This window comes from Pleurodeles waltl, chromosome 2_1 (assembly GCF_031143425.1).
Source record: "Pleurodeles waltl isolate 20211129_DDA chromosome 2_1, aPleWal1.hap1.20221129, whole genome shotgun sequence".
NCBI classification, from domain to species: Eukaryota; Metazoa; Chordata; class Amphibia; order Caudata; family Salamandridae; genus Pleurodeles; species Pleurodeles waltl.
The window spans coordinates 47,342,056-47,368,511 of record NC_090438.1 but is presented as its reverse complement, the minus strand read 5'-3'; the positions used below and the strand labels follow the sequence as shown (position 1 = coordinate 47,368,511).

The 26,456-nt window shown below is 47.5% G+C and overlaps 1 protein-coding gene across 2 annotated transcripts in view; it reads right to left on the bottom strand.

The window, feature by feature from the left end:
• Positions 1 to 1,520: 1,520 nt before the first annotated feature.
• Positions 1,521 to 26,456, bottom strand: part of PDZD11 (PDZ domain containing 11) — a 93,299-nt gene continuing 68,363 nt past the window's right edge. For both annotated transcript variants that reach the window (XM_069209722.1, XM_069209730.1), the window contains 3 exons: positions 20,098 to 20,196; positions 19,012 to 19,072; positions 1,521 to 10,722 (listed from right to left, as the gene is read on the bottom strand). In XM_069209722.1, coding sequence (XP_069065823.1) covers positions 10,688 to 10,722; positions 19,012 to 19,072; positions 20,098 to 20,196 — 195 coding nt within the window. In that variant the 3' untranslated portion in view covers positions 1,521 to 10,687. The remainder of the gene's footprint in view (positions 10,723 to 19,011; positions 19,073 to 20,097; positions 20,197 to 26,456) is intronic.

Here is a 26,456-nt window from a genome sequence, read left to right as displayed (position 1 = left end):
AGTGATGGTTCTTTTCTGCACTGCCTGATCGTCCTCCAGATGGTCTCTAGTACTATCAATGTAGAAACGGAGGGCTATTTTAGATACAAACAATGGAGTCTCTCCTCTCCATCTGTGGATGGGTGATATGTCAAACAGACTGAAGGGTGTCACCACCTTAGGCAGGCATGCCGCTCTCATCTTCAAAACCAGTTTGTCAGGAAAAAATGACACATAAGGCGGTTGGACTAGGAGTGCCTGAAGCTCACTCACATGCCGAACTGATGTAATGGCAATTAAAAAGTCAGTTTTTAGTGTCAAAAGACATAGTGGAAAAGAAAATTGTGCATTGGCTCAAAAGGGGTGTACATGAAGAGGATAGGGACCAGATTTAAAAACCACTGTGGCATCATCATCATTAAGGGTTTTGGTGAAAACATGCTGAAAACCTTTGGGGAACCTCATCCCATATGCTTTAATTAAAGAATGCTGGTTCGGCAGTCGTACAAAAGCTGAAACAGCCTTTTAACAAGAACACCAAGTTCATTCTTGGTCAACGACAAAAGAAACAACACTTAACATAGTTTAGCTTGTAGCAGATCAATGTGGTCGGTGTTGCACCAAGCCACAATCTTGTATCAGCGCTCGGCATACACTGATTTCACAGATGAGCACCTAACATCAATGACCCCAGGAAGAACATCAAAGGAAACTCGTTGCTGCAGCACAGACTTCATGAATGGAGGTGCAGATTGCAGAGGCCTGGGTGCAGGACCCTGCCCCGCTGCTGTGACAGTAAATACTCCAGAAGCTGCAGTTTAATCGGAAGACATGCTCATGCCGCAGGAGTTCTTGGTACTAAATCCTTCTGGCCCAATCCAGAGGCACTAGGATGACCTGGTCAGGATTGATTTTCTTCAGAACTCAAGCCATGAGGGATAGAGGTGAGAAGGCCTACAGGATTCCGGAGCTCCACTCTAGGTGGAATGTGTCTCCAAGAGAACCATCTTGGGAACTCTAGCAAGCAAAAAGTCTGAATGCTTGTTCTCCGCAGTGGCAAAAAGATCGAGCCAGGGTTTTCCCCACTGCTGAAAAATGCCCTGTGGAACCTTCAAGTGTAACTGCCATTTGTGATCTGATAAGCGTCTGCAACTTAGTTCGTCCACCCTGGCTTTTAGAGATGCCATCATGTGGTTTACGACCAGCTCTGGCAAGTCAGCCACTTCTAAAGGTGCAGAGCCTCCTTGCGTAGGACCAAAGACCACACTGTCCTGCTTGTTGTAGGACTAGAGGGGAATGGTGCTGTCCTTGAAGACCTGAACAAGCATCTCTGATGGTTGGTAGGAAGTCCTTCAACGCCAAGCAGATCACCCATAACTCCAACAAACTGACGTGGAGACGTGTTTCTGCCAAAGACCAGAGTCCTATGATCTCCACCTCTCCCGGATGGCCTCCCCAGCCAGTAACGAATGTGTCACCACCCTTAGCTCGAGGTGGGATAAACAGACGTGTCTGCCACAAATACAATCACAGTCTAGCTGCCACCACTGCATTTTTTTTTTTTTTTTTTTTTTTTTTAACAGTTTCCGCCAAAACCTGGATTGAATTTGACAGATTCCCCTAGTGCTGTGCCTACTGGGACAGATCCCACTGCAGATCCCTCATGTGCCTCCTGGGGTGGTTGACTAACAGGATACAGATAGTCCCAGCCCCCATAATGTTATCCTTGATCTTCAGTTAGATCGAGAACAGATGCAAAAAGAACAGTTGATGGACGGAATGCAGAACCAATCAAACATTCACCCCCAGTCACAGATCTGGGTTTAATCCATCAGTTTGTTTGCTCACCATGCCACCCCAGTTTTTCCCAAGAGGAACAGGGTCAAGACTGATTTGCATATGGCTGGGTCCAAACTGGGGTGGCCTGGTGAGCAAAAGAACTATGGATTAAACCCAGATCTGTGACTGGGGGTGAGTGTTTGCATTGTCAGCACTCCGTCCATCATCCTTTTGTGTTGCTAAAGATCCAGAACAGAAGCTGAAACATTGAGATCACAGCCCAAACGTTCTTGACCCCCTTCTCCAAGGAGAAGGCACCAAATTCAGAACGGCTCAGTAGAAACAGTCTTTGCATAGGAGTTTGATGGAACCTTAACGATTTTAGGAAGTTTGCTGTCATCAGGAGGGGTTATAAAACTGCATAGGATGAGCCCGCCTTCAACAGACAGTCATCGAGGTGCAAGACTGGCACACCTGACCTCTGAAGCTGGACTGCGAATACCACAATCACTTTTGTGAACACTCAAGGGGCACTATAAAGGCCAAAAGGGAGCACCGCAAGCTGAGAATAATCCTGGCCCATAGTGAACCGCAGATAATGCCTGCTGAATGGCGGGACTGCAATATGGACATACGGGTCCTGCATGTCCAACACTACCATCCAATCTCCAGGATGCAGGGCAGACGAGACCTGGGCCAGCATGAGCATCCTGAATGTGTTCTTTCGCAGGTAGAGGCGGAAAGCTAAAATAGGAGAAAGGCCTCAGTCTTTCTTCGGCATAAAGAAGTAGGAGTAGTAACTCTCAGGCCAGGAGTCACAAAGTTTTTGCATCAGGATTCCATTACTTTTGTAACACAAACCAGATGCAAAACCTTTACTGAGATTTACAGAGCAAAGCAAATTGGGATTTGCGTTGGTTTGTAAGGAAAAGTAACACAAACCCGAGCATCAAGGGGGTGTTGCATGGGTGGCACATGGGCATTCCCGTGCTACCACCCGTGCTTTTTGATGCAAAAACCTATCTACTAACATTAGTAGACAGGGGTTTCCGGCAGAAAACACCTTTTTAAACCAGGCGTTAAAGGAAGAAATGTTTTCATTTCTCCTTTCTTTTCTGACTTTGCATGTGTGCTGCACTGTAAAGCACACATACAAAGAAGGAAACGTGTTAAATTAGGTCTAACCATAGTATTTTGTACAGAAATGGATGCCTTCCAGTAGAAGACCTATGCTAGACTGAAGCACACACACTTGCACTATGGCACAAAGGTGTGTGCTTGGAGCTCGGCAGATAAAATATGCACCGGGGCTAGGGCGAGGTGAGGAGAGAGCCATCTCTGTAGATATGGCACTCTCCTGCTCTCTCCTTGTCACGCAGTGCAGACTTTTTGGCTGCCGTGCTGCGTCGCCTGACAGTATTGTGAATCTGGACCTCAGTTCCTACTCATTAGCACTGAACCCTTTAAGTACCTCCACTGGCCAAAAGGGACTACACAGCCTGCTGAAAAACAGAGAAGCAATCCTCTGTCGGCCGTGAAGGTGCTGTGGGATGCAACAAATGAGAGGATGTAGCCCTGTTGAACAAGTAGGAAGACCCATGTGCTTACAGTGATGTTTCACCACCACTGGAGGAAATGTATCCTGCCTCCTACAGGGTGTGTGAGCGGGTGTGTCGAAAAGGATGCACTGAAGTGGTCTGTGGTTGTGCTTGCCAGAGGGTTGGGAGGGCTGAGCGTACGCTGTCCCTGATGCCCCAAGTATTGTCTTTGGGAGTTGGGCGTCAGCCACGAAAGGGTTCAGAAGCTTGTTGTGCCGGCAACGGAGTCTGGCACTGGTTATATGGAAAAACGCTGCTGTATCCCAAAAAGGGGCAGGTCTGTTATGGAAAGTACACACTCTTACTGACTGCCCAACCCAAGCAATCTGCTGTGTTCAGGCCAGACCTAGTGACACATTTTGCCACATCCTGTCTGTCCTAGATGGTTTTGTGCTAACGACATAGGGGCCGTAGGTCGTCCGAGACTGCAGGTAGAATTTAGACGACAATGTTTCAAAAAGCATGAGTTTAGGGCCTAGATGCTGCTGGCATTGACTGAAAGCAGGGCAAGGCCAGCAGAAGAGGACATGCACTTGCCTAAGGTCTCCACACATTTAGATTTACATGCAGGAGGAAAGTCATTAGGTTTGCACTGCGGGTGGATGCCTGTACCACCAAACCATCTGGTTTTTGGTGGGGAGTCAGGAAGTCAGGGTCATCCAGCACTGGTCAGTGGCAATGAGCTACTTGCTTATTGATGGGGAGGGGGTCAGAACATTATTTTGCCCAACTGGTTATCTGTAAGGGCTTTGTTAAATGGCAGGAGAGGTTCAGTAAGTGCCTGGCCGTGCCGGGGAGCCACCATGAGGCCACTGGTCTTTACTTCATGGTAGGGATCTCCAGGTCACGGACCTCCGCAGTCTTTCACATAATAGTGAGAGAAGCACTCTCCTCTGTGGCAGGATCAGACGGGAGAGTCGAGTCAAGTGTCTGGGGAGGTGTCGAGACCACTGGCATCCTGCTGGTCTTCACATCAGTTGTCCTCATTGTGGGACAAATTCATCCCCTTCATCACAGTCATCATTGTCTAAATCCGAGTCAAAGAGCTGGTGTAATGTATGAGCTCTGCCTCGAGGTAAAGGCAATTTGTCAGTCAGAAGGGTTGCCTATCAGATGTGCTCTGACGGGACCGGAAAACGGCAGAGGTCGAGACGGCCGGCTCAGAGCCAGAAACAACTACAGGTTATGGATCCTACTCCAGAGTCAACACCAGCCTCTATATCCAGGGGACCAGTGAAGGGAGTGGTGCTGAAACCACAGTTGGCACCATAGCTAGTGCGGCACCCCACGTGGGTACAAAAGGCACAGAATGTGCCTAGGGACAGCGCGCCCACGGGACTTGAGGCCTCTGCTGATCCTTGGGGCTTGAAGGCATGACAGAAGGAACCAGAAGCATGTGAAGTAAGCACAACACAGTCTCCTTAAAGGCCTCGATTTGCTGTGACTTTGCCCATTGGCCCGTAAATTCAGGGTGCATCAGAGCCAGACTCTGAATGGGCTCTTCAGGAGTTCGGACCGAGATCGCGTGGCACACTGATGCCCTCGCACCCTCTCTGGAATTTTAAAGTGTCAGGAAAGGGATGATTTCCACTTGTACTTTTTGTGCTTCTGTGACTTAATGCTTTTAAGAGGATCTGCTGCAGGGACAAACTACGGTAATGGGAACAGGACGCGCCTTAGAACTTCGAAAGGTCATGATGCGGTGTCTTTCAAAGATTAGCAATGTGGACTTTCCCTCTGCGGTCCTGTAGGGTCTTCGGGTTTATCTGGGCGCAGCTGTTGCAGACCTTGGAGTCATGTTCTGAAACCACAGATATACCAAGTGTGGATCTGTCACAGACATTTGTTTAAACTTTGTCATTTTAGGATGTGACATATTTCCCTTGCACATTGGTCTAAGAAAAAAATTATGTTTAAAAAAAAAAAGTCAATGATGAGTGGAGCTCTGGATTCGTATCTGAAGGCGGAAAAAAAGGAACTGACATAAGCGAGTCTGAGTGGCGCTTATAAGCAGCCTTGCTCATCACTTCCGGAGCGGACGGTCAGTTCGAAGCTGCATGATGCCACCTACCAGCACCCAGGAGTTTCCGGATGCAGTCTGACCCTTAGAGGAATATTCACAAAGTGAGGAACGTGCAGTTAGAAGTATACATCAGAAAAACAAGTTTACTACTGTGCCCTACAAATTGATAATACCACCTGGTCCCTAACCACTGAGCTGATGATGTGGCCAATACCTCAGCTCACTGCTGGTCCATTCGTGCATGTTAACCTGCTCTGCGGATAACCTCTGGCCGGTATTTATCGAGTCATATTTACAGATAATACCATGATCCACTGCGCCCTGTGTGTGATTATGGGTCGCACACGTATGTAGTACTGTATCCTGCTAAACCTGTTATCCCCAATTAACTAATGAATCAAGCATGTCGATAATACCGGGGCCAATGAGTCATGGACCGGGTATCTGGATTTATGCTGCATTGGAGCACCTAATTATAAAGCAATAAACGAGTTATGCGGCAAACCACAGCATGTTTTTCTGGGAGTGATATTTGTTTCCAAAGGTATTTTATTGGTTTTAAAGATTTTAAATTACAACAAGCCAATTATCTGGCGGCAATGTTATTTCACTATTTTGACATATTAATACTGCGCAAGCAAGATTTCAAGGGCTCAGAACAATCTGAACATCTCACTACAGCAATCAGCAACTAAAAGATGGCCAGTAAACCTTTACAGCGCGTCTGCCACGATGGGGCTCCAGGTGTGGCACTTTTTGGGTAACTTTTTATCAGTCTGAGCTAGTAACACATTTTCTTTGTTAAAATCTGCAAATTATGCAGTGAATTGCGCTAAAGTAGCAAGTGCGGAGAAGCCATACTTATGCAGAAGATGCCAGGGAGGCAGAATTGCGCAATTCCAGCAACTCTGTCAATGGATGCGAATAGCAGCTCACCCACTGATGGCTCATACATGTAGATAACATGCTCCGCTGAGCCATGGCTGTGTATCATCCTGTGTTTTCCAATGAGACACTACGAATAACACGAAGCCCAGTGAGTCACAGATTTGAGCAATCCGACGACCACTACTGGGTCGTATCATCAGTAACTCCAGACCTCTATAAACTCCTTCAACGGAGCGAAGGGGGCGTCACGTGACTCTTCGACAGACGAGCTGCAAACAGGTGGTTGCAGGTACATTACATGGTCTGTCTGCAGCCTATGTCGTTTGAGGATCCACATGTGCACTGAGTAGCAGTACTCCTGCACCTTTCAGGTGGTGGTGGTGGTGGTGGTGGGCGTGGTGTGGACAAGGAAAGAAGGTGCCCACAAAACCTTCTGTCCTACAAATGCTTCCTGCTGGATGAAAATAACACAGTAGTGTTACGAGGTAGTGTGCACAGACAGAGGACCATTTAGCCACCTTACAAATGTCAGACATTCTGACTTCCTTGTTATAGGCAGTGAATGGTCTGGACTTGTACATAGCCGGAGCCATCAACAAACTGCTTAACAACGAACAACAGACGGTTCACCGGCTACACCAATTTGGAAATGTCCTTCCTCTGTGGGGCTGTGGAAACGCTACAAACTTCAGGTTAGAGGGGTGGAATGGTGTGTGCATTGTAGTGCGTGTAGTTTTATTGTGCATCGAGTCACTGTGGGTCTGTGAAACATGTCAAGTTTGAAAAGGTAAAGATTGAGCTTTTCTTTGTAGCTTTTCTCTCCGTCACTGTGTATCTGTAAGTGTGCCTTGTGTACCAACAGTGCATGTATTACACTGCCGCTCGCTAACAGAATAATGGCCATTGAGAAAACCATCTTCCATGACCGCTTAGTCAGCACCAATGTTTGCCTGGGTGTGAAATACGCACCCAGAGGGTGGGCGCATCCCCTTCCGTAATACTGGAGGGATTTTAAATATGGCGCCTGGTGTTCCTATTACAAGCAAACAGCAGTGACCAGTAACCTAACTCGCGTTGTTTCACTGTCAGTACTCACTGCTGGACACCTGGTGCACTGGCTTGTGAAGGTTTGTTGTCCTTGAGCAGTGAATGATGCACAAACTGGTTCCACGGTCGCCATACCAGGCATGCCCAGCAGGGCGGCGTGCTTCTTCAAGACGCACCAGTCCAGCGGGAGCTTCAGACACCTGGATTCTACAAGTTAAAGTGCAACATTGCCAAAATCATCACTTGTGGTCTCTGGATGTCCTAACTATCCGCTCAGGAGAGTGCACTTAAGAGTCAGCTTCCAGTGTGTTTGAAGTGCCCTTTCCATGAAATAAGAGTACCGTGGTGGGAATGGCCAATTTGGAATCATTAATATCACTGTTACTGATGAGAGAGTGCAGAAATCCCCATTTTCACTCTATACACATCACATCATCTTTTGCCCCGGAAGTGGGTACCTTGTTGCAAAAATGTAGGCATTTTGCCGTCAGTGTCCACTGATGCGGGGTGGAAGGTCTGCGCTTAAACTTACCTTGAGCCTCACGATCTCCGTGGGCAGACTGATGCCTCTGCCCGGCACATGTTCTGCTAACAGGTGATGTGATTACTCAGTCCCAAATGCCATAGTTTCTGTATCAATCTGGGTGACAATCAAGGCTCTGTTCCTTCAACAGACACAAGATTGTTGTCAGGGTACCTGAGGATTACGTGTGGCAGACCGTGAAAGGATAATGTGCACCATGCGCCATGCATGCCCTGGGAGCTAGAAGCCTGCATCCTTGAGATCCAGTGTCATTCTACTCCCCTACCTGCAGAATGAATATATATATTTGACTTTTTGAAAGGTTATCTTATAGGTGATGTGCTGACATTATAATGCAGTGATCCTAAACCTAGAATGGATCTCTGTTCCACCTGTTTTGCGAATACAAAAACATAAAACTCAGGCCTCAGCAACTGCTGGTCAATGGACCCCTGCTATTGCCCCCTTCTGGAATGCACTTTTAACTCTTCCAGCCAATGAGCAAGGTTACAGTTTTCTATTGGTTCTTTCATCTGTCGATCCTGGCAGGGTAGACGTGTATGGTGCGCTCTCTTTTTTGGCACAGGGTCAGGCACCGGCCGGATGTTCCAAAGCAAGAGCCTATTTGAGCACAAAACCTATATTTGTTTCTAGCTGTTTCCTATCCGCAAGGTAGAGGCACTACCCCCCAGGCACGAAGCCCCCAAACCTAGGGATCGCTCCAAGGCTGGTGAATGAACCTCGTAAATGAGCTGTTTCATTTTCAGTTGTTTCTGTAACCTCAGTACATCAATGGCAGACTCAACCTCTGCTTCAGTGGGTTTATCTCAGTGTGAGACACCTGCTGGCCATGCCTTTCTTGGCTTGTTGTTAGCAATGGCCCAGTCAGTTCCTACAGATCAAGAATATTGACGGTAGTTGGCAATTACTCCTTTTCGGAGCATATTTTTCACCACACTACTTTTCAAAGGCTCTTGGGTGTGTTTACGTAAAAACATCTGACTTTTCTGACGATATGCCCACCGCCTTTTCTTTTTTTACAGCGTACATGCAAGAACTGATACATGGGTAAGCACAGAGGCGACATCTAGGCTGGTCCTGCCCGCGCAGTAGTGCACTGCATCGAGAGTAGGATTTAAAGACCTCTAGATTTGGCATGAATTATTCTCCTACATCCTAATTCGCTCACTGACGTCCCGGAAGCGCGCAGGGCTGCCAATGCCTTGCTCCATGGTTGCTCGTTCTGCACGGTCCCGATATTGTTCCGTGCCATGGCCGCGTCGCTCTCACTGGACATCTGAACGCTTTCTTAGGTTTCCAGTGCAGCACCATGAGTTCCAGTAGTAGAAACAACTATAGACGAGGTGTTACTGTTACCCAAGTGAAAGGGTTCTCATTTTTATCAACCTGTCAATGACACAAATCTAGGATTCAAAATTGTGGCCTTCAGGATACGCACAGATCAGGACGGTGCTGCCAGCCATAGAAAAGGGCAACACAAGCCACCAACACTGAGCAACACAGACGCAGCATCCGTCTGTCTCCCACAAAGCAACATTTCAACAAAAAAGTGGAGAATCTAGCAATGGATAGAACACAGGTACTGGTAACAAACAAGCTTTGGATCACCTTGTGGTAGAGAGAACACTCCACCAGAGGGGTTTTACTATAAATAGACAGTAACTAGCCACTGCCTAACATACACCAGGGTATGCTACCTGCATGTCTTTCAAAGGATTTGGGGTGTCAATGACTTTCCTGTTTGAAGTTACATCTGTCACACCTTCCAAGCAGTCCTCTGTGCCCTCCCCCACTACCATAAAAAAGCTGTATCTAAGCGTCCCACTGACGTAGAGCGACACCAGATCGCCACACCTACAATGTGCATATTCTGCTAATCTACTTAACCTCACACCAAACCATAGATGTGCTTCAGCTCTTGGTCACGCCTCAACAAGCCTCATCTTCGTGCATCATCCTCCACCATGAAAGCCAGTCTAATCTCAGCCCAAGATCCACCAATAACTATTGGCAGTCTTCCTGCCCCAACACTGAGTGAGAGGTGGAGTCAAACCCACTCAGTTTCTTTTCACTGTCAATTGTGCAAGTGTGTGTATAAAACTGGTGGACACTGAGCCTCTGATCACATCTCACTTCCTAACTCTGATCTGGTGGAACTGAAAAGGCCACAATACATTTCGGACCATCCACCCCAAGATCAACACTCTGGGGTCCACCCACCCTTTTTCACACAGAACAGAAAAGCGATAGTTTGAACCAAAAGATGCAGTCATTTGACCTAGACCCTCACTGCACACAAGGGTACCTGGCGGGCGGACTGTGAAGTAAGTACTGGAGATGTGTATGCTGAAAGAACCAGGATGGAGACGTCTTAGATGTCCGGAATCATTGGAACCTATCATCACAAGTAACAGTTGCAGATGAGCAGTACCCTCCGTTCATGTACACCAAGAAGTCTACAGTGCTTTCCGTAACATATAGCAATCTGAGAAAAGTTACTAGGGAACAAAACAAGGGACGGTATACCTTCAATGGGAAGTTGTGTAACACGGCTTCTGTTGAAAATCAAAACAAAATTGAAACAAAGCAACTTTAAGACTGGGCATATGGCCTCCCACATGCCCAAGGGGCACAGGGCTTGTGTGATACAAGGCCTCCCACATGATGGAGGCACAGGGCATCTGTGATAAAAGACACAGATTCTGAAAAATATACAAATGAACTAAGGTCAGGGAAATAAATACGCATGGTTAGGGGGTGGTCCGGTGAGGTCCAGGAAGACGAGTGGACAGAAAGGCAGTAGGTGTCGCGGTCGGTTCTCACGAAGACTTAGTGCACCGTCCTCTCCTTCTGCCGCTGGTAATCTGAGGGAAGAGGAAAGACGCGCCCGGTGTCAGCAGGAGTGAAGAATCCAACCCGAAGGAATGTCGTTTCAAAGAAACAGTCACAAAAGTCAAAACTCTTATCAGATGTGAGCGCATAAAACAAATAAGGCTAGTGCATTAGGTAGTACAAGAAAAGAGGTACAATACGGAGAGAGTAAAATAAAAACTAGGTGAGGGATATAGAGGGAGAAAAAGAAAATAAATGGACGCACAATCTGGAGACTCTAAAAGGAAATAATAGACATGCAAGAGGAGACTAAACAGACCTACACCTAAGAAATTCAGGGTGCAATTGGAACTGCAAAATAACACTAAGAAAAGTAAGGAAATATATTAATTTATGTCTTCAGGGCATGCACTATGGTGTAATCAGTAGAAATACTTAAAACAAAGTGATGACCTATATCCTGACCAAGGCTATGCTTTAGTCAAGAAGCACTGACTTGGCATGGATAAATACAACTCATGAAATTACTCATCAGCGCTCGTGCCTTTTGTCAAAAGCAACACAGGTTTCAGTGATCTATGTGATACTGAGACACACAAAACTTGGAGAAGGTTTATACCTATTTTCCACTGTAAGAATCACTTCTTTAGAAGCCAACTTTTGAATGCGCCCTTCCAGGCAACATTGAAAGGTACAAGTTGCTCGTTTCTTTTGGGTTTAATTTTTCCAGCAGGGAGCAGGTTTCTTCCAGTTCTTCTAACCGTGCTCTATAAGTAGTGGTTGCTCAGCCTATCAGTAGCCGGACACATGGGTAGCCGTCTGGAGGTGATGGCTACAATGGATAAGTTTCTTATATCTTCACGAGGGGAGCAGCCTCCATTTACTAAAATTTGTCATCTTCAATGTCGACTAGATGTGGTATCAAAGTGTGCGTATGTATATATATATTTCTCTTCACGTTCTCCCTGTAGCTCCAGTGTCTCAGGGTGTGGAAACTCTTCTAGCTTATGTTCAGATTCCTGTCTCAGTATTAGGAAGAAGCCCAGAGATGTCAGATGGGCTCCTAATAATCATTCCCTGCCCCCCTGTTTGTGGCTGTAGATTCACATGCTCTACATACTTCTGCCGTCTAGTGGCCTCAGACATTTGCAAGTTGTTTTTCATCTAAGAAGTCATGAGATGTGCAGTGACTCCTTGAGTGGACAATGCACATGGGCACCAACTCCATTCTAGATTGTTTTTTGCATAGCGGGTGAGAACGCGTATGGAGAGCTTTGAGTGAGTGTAGCCTGGTGCACTAGCCACATGGTGGAAAGTGAACTTAGTTAAAAAGGACAGAGGTCTACATGCAATCAACACAGGCTTCCAGGGGGACGGGCACACATGAATCTACAATGCTACATGCTAGGAACAGATGCTTAAAGTGTATACAACATTTTCCACTTTTAAAATCCATGTCTGTAGCTACACATATTCTGCATAGAGGCAGTACCCTCATTAAGTGGTGGCTAGAGTGTGACTGATGCAGACATCTAGAAGAAAGCCCTTAAGACTGTTTAGCTAACCATAGTCTGTTGGGGGGCTAGAATGGCAACACATTAGTGCTTTATAACTGTATACGGAGTTGACCAGGTGGCTACTTTGCAGATGTGGATAGATATGGACTGTTATTGTGGATACCTGGAGGCAAAGTCTGGGTATTTTGCATTTTTGAGGATGCTGAACAAGTCTATCTGTGGAGTGGCCTGATGCTGGAAGTACCTGTATAGGACTTGTGGGTGGAGTTTCCACTCAGACTTGTTGATATGTCCTGCAAGGTTGTCATCCACCCCCAGAAGGTGTTCCGCTAGGGGTTTATGCTCAAATCAATCACAAATCAAGTCATATTTATCTAGCGTGGCTAATCACCCTGGGGAGGTATGTAGGTGCTACACTGCAGGTGATCCGTTGAAGAGCCAGGTTCTGAGTCCTTTCCTGAAGTAGTTCAGTGGGGCTGCAGTGCGGAGGTGTAGGGGGAGGGTGTTCCAGGCTTTGCCGGCGAGGTGTGCGAAAGAGTGTCCTCCGAAGCAACTGCAGCGGATACGTGGTGTTGGTAGGTGGAAAGTCAGGCAGTGGCTCGGGTAGGGTGGTCCTTGATTGTGGAGGGCTTTGTAGGCGTGTGTGAGGTGCTTGAACTGGCATCTTTTCAGGACGGGGAGCCAGTGGAGATCTCTTAGGTGCAGGGTGATGTGTGTTCTCTTGGCCAGGTTGAGGATCAGTCCGGCTGCTGCATTCTGGGTTGTCTGGAGTCTTTACATTAGTTTGGAGGTGGAGCTGATATATAGTGCGTTACTGTAGTCGAGCCGACTAGTGATGAGGGCCTGCATCACTGTTTTCCTAGTGCTGATGGGGAGGCATCTGAAGATCTTGCGGAGCATGCGGATCATGTGGAAGCAGGCCAAGGCAACGGCGCGGACCTGCCGTTTCATGAAGAGTTTGCAGTCCAGGATGATACTGAGGTTGTGGGCTTGGTCTTTCGGCTTGGGGGTCAGTCAGGCCACTAGGAGTCGTTCCAGAGGGCAGAGCATCTGCTGAAGATCAGGACTTCTGTTTTGTCTGTGTTGCGCTTCAGGCAATTGTGTTTCATCCAAGTCCCGACATTCGTCATGCAGTTGTGGAAGTTGGTCTTGGCTGATGTGGAGTCCCCTGAGAGGGAGAGAGGGGCAGAGGGACAGAGGGAGAGAGAGAGAGCGCGAGAGAGCGAGGATGAGCAGTACGTCGTCGATGTAGGAGATGATGTTGATGTTTTGGGATCTGAGTATGTCTGCTAGGGGCGTCATGTAGATGTTGAAGCTAAGGGATGAGGCTTGGGGTCCCCCGCAGACGGTGTGCTTGGGTTGTGAGGTGAAGGGTGGGAGGTGGACTCTCTGGGTGCATCCAGTGAGTAAGGATGCCATCCATCTGAGGGCATCATCTGTGATTTTGATCTGGTGTAGTCTACTGATGACGGTGTGGTGGGAGATGGTGTAGAAAGCTTCAGAGAGGTCTAGGAGGATGAGGGTGGCTGATTCTCCTCTGTCAAGTAGGGCTCAAATGTTGAGTTTTGCAGCAATCAGGGCTGTCTCAGTGCTGTGATTGGCTCTGGAGCCTGACTGGGATTGGTCCAGCAGTTTGTTTCTTTGCAGATTGTCAGTGAGTTGGAGGTTGATAGCCTTCTCTAGGACTTTGGTGGGGAACGGATGCAGAAAATTGGACAATTCTCCTAAAGCTAGCTGGGGTCGGCCAAAGACTTCTTGAGGAGGGGGTCTCACTTGTGTGTTTCCATGCATTGGGAAAGGTGATTTTAGATATTTAGGCTTTGAAGACGATGGTGAGCTGGTGGCTGATCTTGGTGCTTCGGAGGTTGAAGAGACGATGAGGGCATGGGTTGGTGGGTGCTCCTGAGTGGAGGGAGCTCATCAAGGTGGTTGTTGTTGGTGGTGTGCTTAACTGATCCCATGCAGTGATCAGATGGTTGTGGTTGCTGAGGAGATCGTAGGTTTGGGTATCAAAGTTTCTGCAGATGGCTGCTATTTTGTTGTGGAAGTGGTCAGCCAGGGCGTTGCAGAGTTACTGTGAGGGAGGGAAGGAGTTCTGTGCGTCTGGCGTGCAGGTGAGTTCTCTGACGATGGCGAAAAGTTATTTGGTTTGGTTGGAGATGTTCTCAATCCGGTGTGTTAAGGCGTCCTTCTTTGTGGCGTTGAGCTGGCAGTGGTAGTCGTTGAGGGCTGCTTTGTAGGCGGCTAGGTCAGTGCTGTGTCTGCTGGTTTGCCAACCTCTTTCTAGTTGTTTACACTTGCGTTTTGATGCCCTGAGTTCAGGTGTGTACCATCTGGTTTGTTTGGTGGGTCTGTGTGCCTTGGGTGGTTTGGTGAGGATGACTTGGTTGGCCTTGTTAGTGATGCAGGTGTTGAAGTTCTATACTGTTTGATCTAAGTTGGTGGTTATGTTGGGTTGTGTGGTGCTGAGGGCACTGGTCCATTGCTGCTGTGTTACCCTGCTCCCAATGCGGTATGGAGCATGGTGTTGGTTGGGGGTGGTGCATGGTGTGCTCGTGAGGGTGAAGTGTATGATGCCATGATCTGTTCATGTGATTTCCAATGAGTGGCCGTATCTAATTCCATTGCTAGATGTGAAGATGGGTCTAGCGTGTGTTCTGCTTTGTGTGTGGGGTCAGTGTCTATCTGTTTGAGGCTGACATTGTCTAGTTTTTCCAGGAGGTTGGTGGAGTCATCTAGGTGGAAGTTGAGATCTCCCAGGAAGATGTGTTCCCATTCGACAGCGAGCGGGGTGATGAAGTTGACAATGGCGTCGCTAAGGCAGATTTGTGGTCCTGGTAGTCTGTATGCAAGGATGACTGATTGTGGTTTTGGCATCAACAAGGAGCTGGAAATTCATGTGTTGTGTAATTGGCGTGGTGTCATCGTTGGTGATGGTGTAAGCAATGGCTTCCTTGTGTACGATGGCGATGTCCTCCCAACCCTCCCCCACCTCCCTGGCATGTGTTGGTGCGGTTGCAGTGTTTTATCTTGTAGCCATTAGGGGTTGCCGTGACAATGTCTGTGGCCGATGTGGGGGTGAGCCAGGTCTCAATTATGAAGGTCACGTCAGGGGGATGGGATCTCAGATTTCGGTGGCGAGTTAGCGTTGATCAGGAGGCAGTTGAGTTGGGCCGGTGGGGTGTCAGCATCTGGGGTTGTTTTGGCGTTGTTTGATATAGTGGTGATTGGTGTAGAGGTGGCAGTGAGTCGATGATGAAAGTTGATGCAAGTGAAAGGTCCCGCTGTGTAGCGAGGTGATGCGGCAGCTATTGCTGTTGTGTGCAGGGTCCAGGGCACGGAGTTCTGCGGCAGAGTACCTGTGGGGGCGCGGGGGCAAGGATTCCTGGCACTCGTCCAGTGCAGACGGGCTTGCCTTTGGCGCACCAGCAGCGCGCCTGTGCTGTGGCGTTCATTAAGTAGCCCTGAGAGGTGGGAGGGGCTGTCCAGGAGGCAGGAGGCCAGGGGACTTGGGCGGCAGGACAACTAAGCGGCAAGTCACCACAACGAAACAGAAAGGATCAGGCATACAACCACCAGAAATATAGTAAAAACAATAAATGGTCAGTGAGTAGCACTAACACCACTATGAAAGTAATGTAAGTACTGAGGCGATAATATTTGGGCAAAAGATAATAATTAAAGGGGAGGGGGTACCTGGGCTCGAACCGAGGTACGGGGTAGCTAGAGGGCCGGGACGGTGCCTCTGTGCTATGGTGTCTGCAAAGGGAGCAGCGAACAAGATCTAGGAAAGGTTGAGGGCTGCTCACTGCTTATGTTGTGGCAGATTACCCAATACCAAATCCCCCTCTACTAGTACCAAGAGCTGGGGAGAGGGTGTGCTGCCCTCTTTCTGTAGGTAATACTTGGTCATGTTGTCTGTCTCCATGAGAACTAACTTCCTTCACAAAACCTGGAAGAAGACCTTGACGGCTAGGAGTATTGTTAGCAATCCTAAGAAACTGATGTATTGGCCCTTGAGCTGAGTGAGAGGCCCACACCCCTTGGATGGTCATGTCATTAAGAAGCGCACCCCAGCTTGTAAGAGGCGTATGTGGTGATGGTCACTTCCAGAATGGGGTTTGAGAAAGGCTTACCTTGCAACAAGTTGTTGTTGTTCCACCAAAGCAGAAAGCTGTGATTGCTGGCCTTTACCAACTAAATCTTTTCAGGGATCCACCATCTGTGACACTGACCCGCAAGGCACTTGTGTAGAGGGCATATGAAGAAATGGTTGAAGGGAAATAGATGAGGCCATCATCCCTCGAAGGCACACCACTACTGCATGTAAGCGGACAATTGGGCTGAAAGGGGCAGCAGTTGCTGCAATACCGAAAGTATTTTTTGACTGGGGCAGTTTTCCTTGCGACATCGTTCAACAAGTATCCCAGTTGGAGATGGGACTGGGAGGCTTTTACAGTAAATGTGGGCTAGACATTGCTGCATTCATTGTTTTGTTCTTCTTGTCAGGCAGTGGGACATCACCTGTGACTTAGTAGGAGTTGTGATCCTTGTTGGGCAAGTCTACCTCCAGTCATGAACCACCTCACTGGGATCATTCTAGTTGGTGGACCCTGGGACACGTCTGGCTCTCTTGAGAGAACGAAGCTGAAGAGGGGAGAGCAGGGCACTCTTTCAAGAGCCATGCTCATTGGTGATTGGTCATCATCCCGGCCAGCACCTGTCCTGTCAGCAGAGCTTGAGTGAAAAGCTTGTCTCGCCCAAAAGTCATTGCTCATGGTGTGAGGACCATTTCCCCAATCTTTAAAGGGATGAGGGAGTTTGATCGAAGTGAGCCCAACAGAACCTCAGAGAGCAACGTTTACTCCAAAAGGAAAGGCACCTCCATCCAGGATCTGTCCTTTGTTCAAGATCAACAGCATGTTCATTGACGAAAGCCCTGAGCAAGACTGGAATTCAACAGGCAGGGTGGCATCTCATCAAAGTGCACAGGCAGAAGGTATATCATGAAAACCAAAGGCAAGTTGTAATCTGAGAAACTTTAAACTGTAGCACTTGTGAAAAGACAGGAGGGGAAACCTTAAACTTCAATGAGAAAGAAATGGTCCATACCCAACACGAGCCTTCAGCGTGCAGAAAGCATCTGACTATAGTGTGTTTCATTGGAAGAAGCAGACACCCTGCATCAACCAATATCTGTAAGGCCCAGAACTATTCTCAACTGATCCCAAGTCAGAAAGTGTCACCCAGTAGCAGACGTGAAACCCTTCGGCAACAATTAACTTATATCACGAGGGGCTTCAGTTTTTCATTTGGTTGTAGATTAAAAGTCTCAGCAGATAGACTGGACTTTATATGCATAAGATTCCAGAATTGAACACCCAGATAGCAATATGACATCATCAGAATAATGATATTTACCTCGGGGAAGCCAACAGAGGTCAAGGGGCAACATGCACGTCTGTGATCCGAGCATTCTCCCACCGGAGATTTCCAGGTACAGGGCCTAGTTTATTGTAATCCCACGCAACCTCACACACTGATAGCTCTATATTCATGGAACCACCTGGTTAAAAAAAAGGGGAGTAGCAACTGATTTTACATAAAACAATCTTCTTCTAGGCTGGCACAGCTAGCCACTCAACTAAAAGCTTGCATTTTCTGCTTTTCTGAAGATATACTGGTTATCCCAGATTGTGTAGTCCCCTCTCTCAGAAACTAAAAATACACATGTGCAGGGCTCAAAAAATCCACTCGCATTGGTGAGTCTTATTTGATCAGGTTGAGCTAGATTTAATACTTACTCGTCCCTTCTGGCGAGTTGACACTGAACAAGTGTTCTGTTCAGCTGAAAAGTGGAGGGGCAATAAAAGATGCCTTTAAATCTTGTTCTTATGTCACATTTGCTCTGTGTTCACAGACAGAGGTCAAAAGTCAGTTTTTTCTTACAATAAATTATCCTTCTGACTGCAGAGTTCCAGGACTTTGTAAGGTGAACTGTGTGAACTGCTGCTTAAAATGTAAAATAAGAGGATATAGGGTGTCAGGTTTTTCCTAACACACAACATTTAAATGATTATGTCAGCTGTGCAAACATTTCAAAATATATTTCAGTAGTTGTGAAAGGCCTTTTTTATATTTCTGTGTGATGAAAAAATATTTTAATAGGATGAAAACATATCAGATTACTTTACATGTTGATGTGCAAAGGATATCTTTTCTGAAACCCAATTTTCACAGATAGTTAATACACTATATAGTTTTATCAATAAAGCTGCAAGTTAGGGGAGAGGTTTTTGGACATTTCTTAGAAAGTTACTGTGTGTAGATGACAATATGTCACCACATCATAGTTTAGTAATATATTTATAAAAATTGAGTGTTTAAACAAACTGAGAAACACTCCTGCTCTGATGGCAATGTTGTTAGTAAACTAAAAGAAGTCCTAGGTTATGTGGGCTAGACCTCATGGGTATGTGGGCTAGATTCTTGTGATGCATGCAGCAAACAGTCTACTTAATCAAATAAAAGAGGTTTTTTTTGTACTGCATCATGGCTCAAATATTTGAAGGTCCAAACATATGTGAGAATTAAGAAAAAGGCGACTCTAAACTATTTGGCTAGGATCACACAATTTGAGACCCTTTTACAGGTCAAGCACATTACAGTTAGGTCGAGTAGATCACTTAAGTTACTGGAACTGCAGGTCCAGTAACATTTTCATGATTTTTCGAGCCCTGATGTGGAACCGGTGGGTGGAAGACAGATTACAGGAAAACACAGCTTTAAGGACGAGATACTCACTGTAAGGGAAAAAGCGAACTCTCATAACAATCTCCCGCGCTGTCTTCAAAATTTCCACTGCCTAAAAAATAAAAAAATAAAAAACATTTAAAAAAAAAAAAAAAAAAAAAAAGAGAGAGAAATACAGACAACTGCCTATAGGAGAGCCCGCATGTCCCTCACATCTTTAAGGAGACTGTGTCGGAGGATGAGGTGATTACATTAATCTCTCTGCTGCTTGAGGCACAGTTGACAACTCTGCACTGATTCTGCCCTGCAGAGACAAGCTAACATTAGTTTGAAGGGATATGCACGGGACAGAGCTTGCAACATTCCAGAAAGCAGCATGCATCTGCAGAGACTCTCCAAACTGGTGAGCATATATTTGCACGTACTTATAAAGCAGAACAGGAGGATATAAGGGCTTCCAAGGAAGCGCAGCACAAACCTACAGGGATATATAGGATTGTGAAGAAATGCACTGACCAAGAAGCACAAGTCCTAAACAGACTTGTAGAGAGTTTTCTGTGCCTGGATGATCTCCGTATGCAATCCCATATGCTATGGGGCCGGGTGGTACAGAATCTCGTGACAGTCTAGACTTGCATCGACTGTCAGACGCCCTGTTAGACCCGTCAAGGCATGAAGCCTTGCATACACTCACAGAGGTCTTGCAGGGTCTCTCAGCGCATGAATACTTGCATATGGTCACGCAGGACGTGCTATATCTCTCAAGGTGTGAATGCTTGCATATGATTACAAAGAGACATGCCAGATATCGCAGGGAGTGAAGCTCACAGAGGTCACGGAGGATCTCGGAGAGTGAAAACTTAAATATGGTCAGAGGACATGCTACATCTCAGACGGTATGAGGACTTGCATAAGATCACAAGGGACATGCCAGATATCTCAGGAAGTGAAGACTTGCATATGTTGACAAGGGGTCTGCAGGCATTCAAAAGTACAGGGCCAAATCGACCTATTGAAAGGCAGGCCAGCTTGCATCAGGCAGCATAATAAGGACAAATGTGGAGGTTGCGCTACAACAGTTATGAATCCTTGCGTGTCTGTATAGGTACAGCTAATGAAGGAAGTGCCAACATTCACCTTGGTGTGTTCGATGTCCTGAAAATCCACCTCATTCACAGACAGCACCTGGTCCCCCTCTTGCAGGCCAGCGCGGTGGGCGTCAGAATCTGGAATCACCTGAGAACAGTCAGGAGAAAGAAGTTACAGGATGGTAATAGGATCCTCTGATCACAACCTCCAGAATACCATCTGAGCAAGGGATTGGAGATGGAGAACAGACTACTTTGTGTAATGCCTGCAGAGCTCTAGCACCCAATGCAAATGTATGCATTACATGGTGTGGTTGTGCGACCTCACCGTGTAATACACTTACTAAGCCCTTTAGGTCCAGTAGGTTTTGTCGGTAAAACCCTCAGCTCAACCCTGGTAGCTGGGGCACTAAGCAGCAAGGCTTACACAGAGGAACAAGTATTAATCATTTAAACAGCACCAAAGCAACAGCACCAAAGAAGAAATTGACAAAACTCAAGAAATCAGAGACCAATCCATTAAAATTGACGACATTTGTATAAGAATTTAGGGTTCCGGAGATATCGATTTGACAAACAGTAGTAAATTAAAACAATTTCACTTAACCGCAAACAAGCATTGGCTAAATCAACGAATTGGACACTTGGAAACCTTTTCAAATTAAGCTATAGTTTTAATGCAGTTGATTAGAAGTACTTCAGGCGACCAACTCTGGAAGGGAGCTAGTCAGGGGGACCAGCAAGGTCTTCCCAGAAGGAGAGGTTCTTCACTTTATCCACATCGCAATGGATTCCTACGGAGTGGTCCTGATGCAAGTGATGAAGGATGCTGAAGATTCTTCAAGGATGTTGTGGATGCGATGCGTCAACAAGGGTCTTCCTGCAGGGATTCCTCGATCCACAAGGATGGTGATGGGGTCCTGGTTGCAAGGTCAATGACCCACGAAGTCCTCTATGGTGTGGCCAAAGTCCAGTCACCATTGGACTACCAGTCACCTGTTGTTGCAGTCACAGGCCAGTCCTTCCTGGGTTAATAACCTGCCTTCTGAGGGTACCAGAAACTCTTTGATCGCACTCCTGGGCTCAGCAAACACGGGTGCAACTCTTGCATAGGATCTTGGTCCTCGGTGCTGCACAGTGGCAGCAGCTTGAAGACTGAGGTACCAACTTGCCCCAGCAGGCTTCTTCAACTGTTGTGTCCCTGTTCTGCGAAGAGGCAGCCAGTCAGCTGGTCCCTCAGTTCTATTGGCTTGACTGGAGTCTGGAGAGAGCTTCTCCTTCAGCAGGACATGGCAGGCACAGTCCCTTTCTTCGTTAGCCACCAGGAGCAGACGGTGCAGTCTTTGACGGTGAAGCCTTTAACCCCTTCTGTGCCTTGGACGAGATGATCTTGTCCAAGGCTACAGTTCCCCTGTGCCTTGGACGAGATCATCTCGTCCTAGGCACAGGGGAACAGCGCCCCCCGTGCACCCCCCTCCCCCCCCAAGTCGGGGATGGAAGGGGAAGACCTTCCCCTTCCCCTTACACCCCCGACCCCCCCCCCACCCCCCCCCCCCTGTGACGTCAGCGCGCGCGCGCGCTGATGTGTCACAGGGGCCTCCCTAGTCGCGCTGGAAGCTCTGCTTCCAGCGCGATTGAAAAAGAAATGCAAAAGCATTCCTTTTTCAATCACTGGGAGGCCCGGAGGGGCTTCAAAGGGAAGGAAAAGTATTTCCTTCCCTTTGAAGTCCCTCCGAGGGTTTCAAAAGCCGGATTGCTTGCAATCCGGCTTTTGAAATCCCACTAGACACCAGGGACCTTTTTTTTTGTTTTTTGTTTTTTGTGTTATATATTTTTTTTTTTTGGTGGGGAGCGACCCCTTAGGCAAGGGTCGCTCCCCTTGGGGGAAAATTATATTTTGGCCATTTCTGCCCCCCTTGGGGGCAGATTGGCCTATTTTGATGAGGCCAATCTGCCCCCAAGGGGGGTAGAAACCACTAGACACCAGGGATTTTTTTTTTTTTTATTGTTATTGACAAAAGGGAGCGACCCCTTGGGCAAGTGTCGCTCCCAGGGGGGGCATATTTTCGGGAAGGCCTTTTCTGCCCCCCCGGGGTCAGATCGGCCTACTATTAGGCCGATCTGCCCCCAGGGGGGGCAGAAACCTCTAGGCACCAGGGACCTTTTTTTTTGTTTTTTGTTTTTTGTGTTATATATTTTTTTTTTGGAGGGGAGCGACCCCTTAGGCAAGGGTCGCTCCCCTTGGGGGAAAATTATATTTTGGCCATTTCTGCCCCCCTTGGGGGCAGATTGGCCTATTTTGATGAGGCCAATCTGCCCCCAAGGGGGGTAGAAACCACTAGACACCAGGGAGTTTTTTCTTTGCGTGAATTTCACGCAAAGGGAGCGACCCCTTACGCAAGGGTCGCTCCCTGGGGGGGGAGGGCAATTTATTTTAGGCCATTTCTGCCCCCTATTATTAGGCCGATCTGGCCCCAGGGGGGGAAGAAACCTCTAGGCGCCAGGGCAATTTTTTTTTTTGTGGTTTTTTTTTTTTGTTGTTTCTTTTTTTTAGAGATGGGGAGCGACCCATCAGGCAAGGGTCGCTCCCCTGGGGGGCAAATTGTATTTAGACCATTTCTGCCCCCCTGGGGGCAGATTGGCCAATTTTAGGTCAATCTGCCCCCAAGGGGGCAGAAACCACTAGGCACCGGGGATTTGTTTTTTGGCGCCAATGTCACGCACGGGGAGCGACCCCGTAGGCAAGGGTCGCTCCCGGGGGGGGGGGGGGTGGAGGTTGGTGGGAGAGAAATTAATTTTAGGCCATTTCTGCCCCCCCTGGGGGCAGATCGGCCTATTATTAGGGCGATCTGCCCCCGGGGGGGGCAGAAACCTCTAGGCGCCAGGGCAAATTTTGTTTCGTGTTTTCTTTTTTTTTTGTTTGTTTGTTTTTTTAGAGATGGGGAGTGACCCATCAGGCAAGGGTCGCTCCACAGGAGGGCAAATTGTATTTAGACCATTTCTGCCCCCCTGGGGACAGATTGGCAGAGTTTAGGTAAATCTGCCCCCAAGGGGGCAGAAACCACTAGGCACCGGGGATTTGTTTTTTGGTGCCAATGTCACGCAGGGGGAGCGACCCCGTAGGCAAGGGTCGCTCCCGGGGAGGGTGGGGGTTGGGGTGGCAAATTTATTTTAGGGCATTTCTGCCCCCCCCCCTGGGGCCGGCTGAGCTACAGGCCAAACACCACAGGTAGGCACCTTGCAAAAAACACCTCTGTTTTCTGTGAAAAAATATGTTGTGTCCACGTTGTGTTTTGGGCCATTTCCTTTTGTGGGCGCTAGGCCTACCCACAGAAGTGAGGTACCATTTTTATCGAGAGACTTAGGGGAACGCTGGGTGGAAGGAAATTTGTGGCTCCTCTCAGATTCCACAACTTTCTGTCACCGAAATGAGAGGAAAAAGTGTTTTTTGGGCCAAATTTTGATGTTTGCAAAGGATTCTGGGTAACATAACCTGGTCAGAGCCCCGCAAGTCACCCCATCTTGGATTCCCCTGGGTTTCTAGTTTTCAAAAATGCACTGGTTTGCTAAGTTTCCTCAGGTGTCGGCTGAGCTACAGGCCAAAATCCACAGGTAGGCACTGCTTTTTATAAAAAAAAATTGATGTGTCCACGTTGTGTTTTGGGCCCTTTCCTTTCGTGGGCGCTAGTCCTACCCACACAAGTGAGGTATCATTTTTATCGGGAGACTTGGGGGAACGCTGGGTAGAAGGACATTTGTTGCTCCTCTCAGATTCCAGAACTTTCTGCCACAGAAATGTGAGTAACATGTGTATTTTTAGCCAAATTTTGAGGTTTGCAAAGGATTCTGGGTAACAGAACCTGGTCCGAGCCCCGCAAGTCACCCCTCCTTGGATTCCCCTAGGTCTCTAGTTTTCAGAAATGCACAGGTTTGGTAGGTTTCCCTATGTGCCGGCTGAGCTAGAGGCCAAAATCTACAGGTAGGCACTTCGCAAAAAACACCTGTTTTTTCCCAAAATTTAGGATGTGTCCACGTTGCGCTTTGGGGTGTTTCCTGTCGCCGGCGCTAGGCCTACCCACGCAAGTGAGGTATCATTTTTATCGGGAGACTTGGGGGAACGCTGGGTGGAAGGAAATTTGTAGCTCCTCTCAGATTCCAGAACTTTCTGCCACAGAAATGTGAGGGACATGTGTTTTTTTAGCCAAATTTTGAGGTTTGCAAAGGATTCTGGGTAACAGAACCTGGTCCGAGCCCCGCAAGTTACCCCTCCTTGGATTCCCCTAGGTCTCTAGTTTTCAGAAATGCACAGGTTTGGTAGGTTTCCCTAGGTGCCGGCTGAGCTAGAGGCCAAAATCTACAGGTAGGCACTTCGCAAAAAACACCTCTGTTTTTTTCCAAAATTTAGGATGTGTCCACGTTGCGCTTTGGGGTGTTTCCTGTCGCCGGCGCTAGGCCTACCCACGCAAGTGAGGTATCATTTTTATCGGGAGACTTGGGGGAACGCTGGGTGGAAGGAAATTTGTAGCTCCTCTCAGATTCCAGAACTTTCTGCCACAGAAATGTGAGGGACGTGTTTTTTTAGCCAAATTTTGAGGTTTGCAAAGGATTCTGGGTAACAGAACCTGGTCCGAGCCCCGCAAGTCACCCCTCCTTGGATTCCCCTAGGTCTCTAGTTTTCAGAAATGCACAGGTTTGGTAGGTTTCCCTAGGTGCCGGCTGAGCTACAGGCCAAAATCTACAGGTAGGCACTTCGCAAAAAACACCTCCGTTTTCTCCCAAAATTTTGGATGTGTCCACGTTGCGCTTTGGGGCGTTTCCTGTCGCGGGCGCTAGGCCTACCCACGCAAGTGAGGTATCATTTTTATCGGGAGACTTGGGGGAACATAGATTAGCAAAACAAGTGCTATTGCCCCTTGTCTTTCTCTACATTTTTTCCTTCCAAATATAGGAGAGTGTGTAAAAAAGACATCTATTTGAGAAATTCCCTATAATTCACATGCTTGTATGGTCACCCCGGAATTCAGAGATGTGCAAATAACCACTGCTCCTCAGCACCTTATCTTGTGCCCTTTTTGGAAATGCAAAGGTTTTCTTGATAGCAATTTTTTACTCTTTATATTTCAGCAAATGAATTGCTGTATACCCGGTATAGAATGAAAACGCACTGCAGGGTGCAGCTCATTTATTGGCTCTGGGTTCCTCGGGTTCTTGATGAACCTACAAGCCCTATATATCCCCGCAACCAGAGGAGTCCAGCAGACGTAACGGTATATTGCTTTCCATAATCTGACATTGCAGGGAAAAGTTACAGAGTAAAACGTAGAGAAAAATTGATGTTTTTTTCACCTCAATTTCAATATTTTTCTTTCAGCTGTTATTTTCTGTAGGAAACCCTTGTAGGATCTACACAAATTACCCCTTGCTGAATTCAGAATTTTGTCTACTTTTCAGAAATGGTTAGGTTTCTGGGATCCAGCATTGGTTTCATGCCCATTCCTGTCACTGACTGGAAGGAGGCTGAAAGCACAAAAAATTGCAAAAATGGGGTATGCCCCAGTAAAATGCCAAAATTGGGTTTTCTGATTCAAGTCTGCCTGTTCCTGAAAGCTAGGAAGCTGCTGAGTTTAGCACTACAAACCCTTTGTTGATGCCATTTTCAGGGGGAAATCCACAAGCCTTCTTCTGCAGCCACTTTTTCCATTTTTTTTAAAAAAAACGAAATTTTCACTGTATTTTGGCCAATTTCTTGGCCTCCTTCAAGGGAACCCACAAAGTCTGGGTACCTCTAGAATCCCTAGGATGTTGGAAAAAAAGGACGCAAATTTGGCTTGGTTAGCTTATGTGGACAAAAAGTTATGAGGGCCTAAGCGCGAACTGCCCCAAATAGGCAAAAAAAGGCCTGGCACAGGAGGGGGAAAAGGCCTGGCAGCGAAGGGGTTAATTCACTGGTCCCTTGCTGCAGCAAGGCAGTCCTTCCAAATCGGTTGAGATCTGAGTTCTAGGTGCCAGAGGTGCCCCCCTCCTGATCACCATTTCCTGGGAAGTGTGGCAACTGCCTATCCCGGGATGCATATTCTGCCCACTCCCAACATAGCAAGATCCCACTCTTGACACTTAGAGCTCCCTAGCCCACCCCCAGCCAAAGGTGTGGGTACCGAGGGGCCAAAGGCCCCTGGAAAAAAATGTTTTACAACTTGCTTCTACTCTCCTGTCTCCAGTACCAGCATGTCTGCCTAAACAACAGAGCAGCCCCATTCCCAAGTGTTACCTATCTGCCGTTCAACGAGGCTTCTCCATTGAAGCTTGCCTCTTGATCTAAGCCCTGTATGGCTTCATGCACGAGGTAGGTAACACCTCTCTCCCATGCAGGCCCCTATTGGGCACATCTCCCCAAGAGTCAATAAGCTG